Here is a 7823-nt window from a genome sequence, read left to right on the forward strand (position 1 = left end):
CACACACACACACACACACACATAGACACTCACACAATGGGAAAGGCGCGTGTGGCAATTGGGTCCAAAGCATCCACGAGAGAGCAGCCGTCGAAGCCGTGGTGCGCACCGTACCGCTCAGTACCACAACCACCATCACCATCATCACCGCCATCATCAACATTCTGTGTGATGCGATGTGCATCCTCCTTGTCTGCTGCACCACCCCCGTCGACCATGACCGCTGTCGCTGTCGCTGTTTCTGTGGACGAGAGAGAAGACGGGGCAGATCCCCGCTTCTGTAGCGGTGGATATGCTGTGACAGCGCGGGCGACGCCACCATGGCCAAGGCTGCTCCATATTGTCCCTCTGGTGCCTGCGTTGCTGTTTCTGGCGGCGTTATCACGCAAGAATCCCGTTGACGCCTCGCCACTTCCCCCTCCATTGATACCCTTCACGTGCTGCTGCGTGCTGTCTTCCCTCTTTGCAGTCGGCCATATGGGCTTCGGCTTCATCACATCATCGCCGCCACCACCGCCGCCACCACCACCGACGCCGATATGAGCGCCCACGCTAGTCATGGGATCGCCATCGGGCGGTGCCGTGACGGCCGCTGATAGCGTTGATGGGCTGCCCGTGAGCAGGTCTGTCAAGAGGCGCACATCGCCGTGCTGCGCCATTGCGCCACAGGGTCTGGCGGCGGAACGGTGCAGCGGTTGGCTATGTTGCTGTACCCTGCACTTGCGCGTGCGGGTGCGTGCTGCGTCGAGTTGTTTTGGGCACCCAGTCTTCTTGTGTCGCTCGCCCCCTTGTGTCCGTTGTCACAGGTTGATGCTGCAGCCAACTGTCAGATGTATCCCTGGTCGCAGAAGAGAATAAGCACAAGAAACAATGTGCGTACGGGTGTGTGTGTGTGTGTGTGTGTGTGTGTGTGTGTGTGTGTGTGTGTGTGTGTGTGTGTGTGTGTGTGTGTGTGTGTGTGTGTGTGTGTGTGTGAGGTTGGTCACATAGACAGGGGAAGAATGAGTGGCAACCCTTGTCAATCGCAGAATTGCGCGCGCAACATGTGCACGCACACTTTCGCAAGTGCAAAACAAACAGGCCAGCGTGCCTGCTGGTGGCGCTGATGTGGAGACTGACGTTTTGTGGCAGATTGTGGTGCAAGGTGCGCCCACGATCCAGTCAGTCAGGTCACGAGAAACAAACACGCACGCACGCACGCAGACACAAACAAAGGGATAGGCAGACAAGAAACGACTGACCGAAGAACAACCTGGAAGGGGGGAGCAGGTGTGACGGGCGAAACACAGTGGACATGAACACACACACACACACACACACACACACACACACACACACACACACGCACGCACGCACGCACGCGGTGTGCACGCGTAGGCCACGCGCTGCTGTAACATCTGAACGACGGTTGACGTTGTTGTTCGCATGCATGATCAACATAGTGTTGCCAATCAGCTGTGATGATGCCGTCGGCCATGCACGCAAGCAGGTGCAATATTGCTGCTCTTCTTTCTTGGTTGGATGTGCTTAACTTGAGGTGGGGGCGTGCGGTGGGTAAGGGTGGGGATTGATTTGATTGGTTAGGTTCGAACCAAAGAGAGAGCTGGTGGGAAAGCTGTATGAGCGTGGGAGAGATGGGGGGGGGAGAGAGAGGAGAGAATGGCGTTGTGGGCAGCGTTGTGTTGTGGGGCTGCCCCACAACGGCCACCTAAACCATGATGTGTTTACAACGCTGTTGCCAATGCGTCGTTTGAAAACAGAACACAGCTTTGTTGTGTGTGTGCGGCCTGGGCCTTGCGTTCGTGGGTGCACGAATCTGAGGAGAATCTGCTGCTTCTCATCATCAATGATTGTCTGATGTCAGCGGCAGTGGCAGCAGCGACTTTTGATGTCGCAAGGGCGTTTTATCCGCAAACTTTCTTCTTGGCGGCTTCTTGGGGCAACCAAATTTCTGTCTGTCTGGAAGGGAAAAACAAACAAACGCTTTCTCTGTTCTCTGTTGAAGAAGATACACACACACGCGCGCACACGCACACGCACACACAGCACACACCTAGACACCGAGCACCTACACACACTTCTTGAGTGACCTGACACCAGTCGAGGAACCCGGTGGGCCTCAACAAGTCAACAACAAAGTGACGACGTGACGACAACCTCATACGACTGCTGTTGCCATGACCGTCTTCTCTCTGGCCTTGATCGTTTTGGTGGCGTCAGCGTCAGGGATCCTCGACAGCACCTTGGCACTCGACGTCGGCGAAGAGGTCGAGTGCAGTCTTGAAGCGAGTAGTTGTCTTGTGGTGTAGTGGTGGTTATGTTACTTGGTTGCACTTAGACTTGTGTTTGTTTGTTTGTGTGCTTGTCTGCTGTGTTTTGGTGCGTTTCGTTTCCTGTTCAACTTGTTGAGCCATTATTCTATTCTATTATTCCAGCGTGCTGTAGCGTGCATCTGCATGCAAAGCTGTCAGTGACGCACACACTCCTGCAGACACACACACCCTCCTACCCTCACACACACTCACACCCTCACACACACACACACACACACACACACACAATCACGCACTGCACACACAATCACACCCTCACACACACACAATCACGCACTGCACACACAATCACGCACTGCACACACGTACACGCCTACACGATGCTGCAGGCTGCCGTGTTGTGCGATGAGGTGGAGACCACTCTGAAACGCGTCAAAACTACACTGGTTAAGCACAGCGTGCCCTTCAGCACCACCGCGGGCATTCACAAGCAGTCCCATGATGATGTACATCTTCACACTGAGAACGGCGCTGCTGTCAACCACACCCATGTGGGCCCACGGTTGACAGTTGACCTGTCCTCGATCCAACGCATGATGCGCGCTTTTGGGTGCCCAAAGAAGGCTGCACGCAAACTTCAAAGACCCACAAACTTCCCAGGCACAAGACGACACAACCCTCAACCCAATATCTTGAGTGACAACAACACCGCACCTAGCTCCCTTCCCAGGCGGTTCTCTCGCATGCGACGAAACAGTGACCCAAACGTGCAGCAAGGCCAGTGCACGCTGGCAAGTCTCATTGATGGCTCTTGTCCAGGCACAAGGCGGGGTGGACTCACCATCACACTGTTCAAGGATGACCTTGTGAACGGAAGTGCTGATACAAGCACGCTTCGCACGCTTTCTCCCGCTGTGTTTCGACTCACACTAAATGGCCATGTCCAGCAGCCCCTGCTCCAATGGCTGCTTCAAAACGGCGTGTGGACAACTTGTCGCTTTCTAACTGTCGAGGGCGCGCAGTTTCCTACATTCCCGTTGAGCGACCTCAACCCACTCAGCGATATTCGCAGTATCCGAATTCGCCACAGCGATGTTCTGCGGGGAGTAGATTCAAGCGGGTTCAACCACGCGAAGACCCTCACCGCACTCCGCATCATCAACTGCTCCCTTTCATTCGTCCCTGATGTTGCTGGCATGACGTCACTGAGGACCCTGAGCTTGCGCGACAACCGTATCCGTCAAGTCACTGCGGAACACTTGAACGGGTTGTCATCGCTGCGAGAGCTGTCATTGGACACTAACCTCATTGCTCGAGTCCAAGCAGTGTCGTTCGGTGACCTGACAGCACTGCGAAGGCTGACCATCTTCTCAAATGACATTAGCGCCATCCCCCCAGGCCTGTTTCACCCACTCACAGCCCTCACGCGACTTGAGCTGCAGCGCAATCCCATCCGACAGCTGGACGCCGATGTGTTCGCTGCACTTTCGACGCTTGACAACCTCATCCTCGAAAGCACACTGCTCACGAGTTTGCCGCCAACTGTATTTCGAAACACCACTCGCTTAACTGTCCTTGGCTTGGCAAACAACTTCCTCACATCCCTTCCCGAGACCGTGTTCGCCGGTCTCTCGTCCCTGGAACACCTGCAAGTCTTCAACAACCGACTAACGTCGCTAGCATCAGACGTGTTCCAAGACTTGACGGTGCTAACAGCCCTGTTCATTGACAAGAACGAGCTGCGTTCATTGCCACGTGGCCTCCTTCAGTCCAACACGCGCCTGCGTACTTTCTTCTGCAACGACAACCGTCTGACTGCGCTTCCAAGCAGCCTGTTCGCCAACACGTCTGCGCTGAACCAGGCATCTTTGGCGACGAATGCTCTTCGATCCATTGATGCCGTCATCGAAGCGGCGTCCTTTTCCTCTCTGAGCTTCCTCGATGTGCATGACAATCAATTGACGCGTGTACATCTACCCAGGGCTCTGCCTGCCCTGCGTGAATTGGCCTTCAATGACAATCCAGTTCGAGAACTGCCGAACCTCGACATGCTGCCTGAGTTGAGGGTTTTTCGATTGCAACACCACCTGGTAAGACGCATCGACCTGGCAGCTTTCCTGGCGCTGCCCCACTTGGAAGTGCTTGAACTTGACGCTGCCCCTGAGGCCGAGTCCAAGGCAGTATTGTCAGACTCCAGCGCGGATCGCATTGCACCTTTGGCAAAGCTGAGCGTGGAGAATGTGGACATCAGCGCCATCGTTTCGTCACTTGGGCAATTGGCATCGCTTAACCTAAGTGCACTGCACGCGGGCTGGCCCGGCGCCACCAGCGACACGCTCCCCATAAGTGCCCTTTGCAGCATGCTTGCAAGCACCGTACAAGAACTCCGCATCGCCAACACGCATCACAGCGGGATTGACCTGTGCCCTGACAAGGCATTTGACGTGCTTCTTCTCACGGACAACAGGCGTCTTGAATCCATTACCGTTCACGACCCACTGCGTGAGCTCAACGTGTCCGGCTGCACCCAGCTTACTTCCATTGATGCCCCTCCCATTGACATCCTCGACATCAGCAGCACCAACTTGCCGCTCACGGGTGCACTGTGCACGCGGTGGGGGCGACGTGTTCTCTTCGCTCGCAACTTGGGCGGAGTCGTCGACATTCGCCGCGCTGCAGCAATTGCACACAAATGCCTTGAGCAAGTGGACGTGCTGGATCTCTCAGGCAACTCATGGCTTCGTCATCAAGCAGAGATTAATCGCGTTGTGGAGACGAAGATTGTCTTGTCACATGACATGTTCTTGAGCGCTGACTTTGGTGAGATTGCCAATCGCCCAATTCCTCCGATTTTCCAGCTGACTGACGCGCCCATTGAATGTGAGCTTGAGCTGTCAAACCAGAACCTGAGATTACACACTGATCGCTCTGTGCTGACGCCTCAAATCGTGTACGCATTCCACTGCACGTGCGCCCGCGGCTTCAAGTTGACGTCTAACGGGCGCTGCGTTGAACGCAGTGATGATATTGCTGGTGTTGCTGCTGGTTCTGTGATTGGTGGGCTGTTCTTTGGCCTGTTTGTGGCGTGGCTGTCACGCCGCTATCGGGGCCTCACCAAGCGCATTGGCCTGCAGGAGCAGCTGCTGGTGGAGATGGATGAGGAGGTCACAGCGTTGAAGAAGGCGTGGGAGATTGGGTTTGGTGAGCTGAGGCTTGTTGAGCGTGTGGCTGCAGGTGCGTTTGGCGTGGTGTTCAAGGCGGAGTGGGACACGGTGATGGTGGCAGTCAAAGTACTGCAGCAAAGTGTGATGATGTTTGACGAGAGCACGGTGCTTGAGTTTGAGAAGGAGGTGGAGTTTTTGCAGCGGACACGGCACCCCAACGTGGTGCGGTTCTTTGGTGCGGGCACAGATCCCAGCGGCAGCCCGTTCCTGGTGCTGGAGTTTGTGGCGATGGGGTCACTCAAGGACCTGCTGGGGAAGGATATGGAACAGGTGTTGATGGAAGTGAAGCGGGATGTTGTTGGCTGCACAGATGCAGGTGTGGTCGCGGAGGATGTGGATGAGGAATTGACGTTGATCAGCACGGAAAGTGACCGAAGAGCAGAGACGATGACTATATGGGAGTTGAAGCTGCGTCTGCTACGAGATATTGCCAGTGGGATGGCCTTTATCCACAGCCTCGATCAGATGCATCGGTGAGTGGGATATTTGTGTTTGTGTTTGTGTGTGTGTGTGTTTGTGTTTGTGTTTGTGTGTGTGCGCGTGTGCGCGCATGTGTGTGTGTGTGCGTGTTTGTGTGTGTTTGCATGCATGCAGGCACGTGCTCTCGCTCATCGCCCATCCTAGCCTCATCCCACCCACCAACACCACCTCAACAGAGACCTGAAGAGCGGCAACGTGCTGGTTTCGTCGTCCCTTCGCGCCAAGATTACGGATTTCGGATCCATTCGCCAGTGCTTCACGCGTGGCGGTGGAGGTGGCAGAGCCCATGGTAGCGGCCACACTCGCCTCTCCTCCTCCAGCCATGATGTTGATGATCCGCAATACAGCCAGCAAGCTGGGCTGCAGACAATGACGAGCATGACGCTGACGGCTGGCGTGGGCACGCCGCTGTACATGGCACCAGAGGCATTGACGGGCGACAAGTACAGCTTCGAGGCCGACATCTTCAGCTTTGGCGTGCTGATGTGGGAGGTGGCGACGCAGCGACCACCGGATCTGATCGAGCAGGAGAAGGGGAGTGACTTCAGGGGATCACTGCTTCCTGCAATCACAGAGCTCTTGATGGAGGGCAAGCGGCTCAAGTTCGAAGACAGCGAGCAAGAAGGTGAGATTTGTTGTGTGTGTGTGTGTGTGTTTAGATTGCTTGACCACGCGTCCTTCTCCTCTTCTCTCTCTCACACACACACACATACACATACCTACATACACACACACACACACACACACACACACACACACACCACACCACCACACACTTTCCGATAGCCATCCCCGAGTGGTTCCAGTCGCTGACGTACAAGTGCATGGCGCAGAACCCGCGTGAGCGCCCGTCGTTTGGAGAATTGAAGGATCACCACTTTGCTTAATTACAGCCTCCTCTCTTCCTCTGTGTTCTGTTGTGTTGTCTTGTTGTCGTTTGTCCTTTTGTCTGTTTGTGCTTGCTGCCCATGTCGTTGGTGATCACTTTGACCAGGTGACAAGTGTATTTGGGGCGATGTTCAACTCAGGAAGGAGAGTGCGCGCGAGAAGGAAGGCAAGAGACGGAGAGAGGAAGGCGAAGGCCTGCTTCATGCTTTCATGTCACATCATCAAGATCAATCACACGTCACACAGCTCAAACGGCAAACCAAACAAGCCAAGCAAGGAAGAGAAGAGAGAAGAAGAAGCAAGAAATCCATTCTTCCACAAACAACAAACCACCACCACCACCGATGCATGTTGTGTTTGTTGTTGACACGAGCGCGTCGATGGCAGCGCCGACTGCCAGTGGCATCTCGCATCTGGACGCCACCCGCATCGCCCTCCAATCTGTCTTGGTGCGTGCGTCCGCGACGGCGGTCGTGAGCAGCAGAAAAGATGCACTGTGTTGGCGCACTGTGTTGGCACCCTGTGTGGGTGTCTGCTTGTTTGCTTCCCTTGCGTGACATTGATCCCTGCAGCTGTTGCACTGAACCCACACACACACACACACACACACACACACACACACACACACACACACACACACACACACACACACACACACACACACACACACACACACACACACACACACACACACACACACACACACACACACACACACACACACACACATACACAACGCCCGCAGAACCACCCCCCGAACCATCGACATCACTAGTGGTGTTGCGACATTCACGATATTGCCGGGACTGTAAGTGAGGTGTCGCGCCGCAGACAGCAGTAAAGAGTGTTAAGCGTGTCGCGCCTAATTGGATGTGAGTGTATGGACAGCGATGGAGTATGTTAGCGGAGACATATGTGTATTGAGGACGACGAGATGGAGAATAGTAAGATAGCACTC

At 55.0% G+C, this 7823-nt stretch overlaps 3 protein-coding genes across 3 annotated transcripts in view; 2 read left to right on the plus strand and 1 right to left on the minus strand.

Moving 5' to 3' along the window:
• The window catches only part of PTSG_13012 (uncharacterized protein), a gene marked incomplete at both ends in the record, with an annotated part of 3767 nt that extends 3108 nt beyond the window's left edge, over positions 1-659 (minus strand). Inside the window, one exon of the mRNA XM_004988544.1 lies at positions 34-659. Within this exon, the coding sequence (XP_004988601.1) occupies positions 34-659 (626 nt within the window). The remainder of the gene's footprint in view (positions 1-33) is intronic.
• A 1300-nt stretch (positions 660-1959) lies between these two features.
• On the plus strand, positions 1960-7116 carry PTSG_10262 (TKL protein kinase). The gene is made up of 4 exons (XM_004988545.1): positions 1960-2267; positions 2663-5970; positions 6154-6602; positions 6764-7116. The coding sequence occupies exons 1-4, from the start codon at positions 2178-2180 to the stop codon at positions 6862-6864; spliced, it is 3948 nt and encodes a 1315-aa protein (XP_004988602.1). The 5' UTR covers positions 1960-2177; the 3' UTR covers positions 6865-7116.
• A 129-nt stretch (positions 7117-7245) lies between these two features.
• PTSG_10263 (uncharacterized protein) overlaps positions 7246-7823 on the plus strand; it is a gene marked incomplete at its 5' end in the record, with an annotated part of 6989 nt that continues 6411 nt past the window's right edge. The window contains 2 exons of the mRNA XM_004988546.1: positions 7246-7314; positions 7641-7673. Of these exons, the coding sequence (XP_004988603.1) occupies positions 7246-7314; positions 7641-7673 (102 nt within the window). The remainder of the gene's footprint in view (positions 7315-7640; positions 7674-7823) is intronic.

This window comes from Salpingoeca rosetta, assembly GCF_000188695.1.
Source record: "Salpingoeca rosetta unplaced genomic scaffold supercont1.35, whole genome shotgun sequence".
NCBI lineage: Eukaryota > Choanoflagellata > Craspedida > Salpingoecidae > Salpingoeca > Salpingoeca rosetta.

Coding starts and splice junctions, on each gene's coding strand:
- PTSG_10262 (XM_004988545.1), top strand. CDS start 2,178: ATGACCGTCTTCTCTCTGGCCTTGATCGTTTTGGTGGCGTCAGCGTCA. Junction 5,971..6,153: donor AGCCTCGATCAGATGCATCG/GTGAGTGGGATA, acceptor CCACCTCAACAG/AGACCTGAAGAGCGGCAACG. Junction 6,603..6,763: donor CGAAGACAGCGAGCAAGAAG/GTGAGATTTGTT, acceptor ACTTTCCGATAG/CCATCCCCGAGTGGTTCCAG.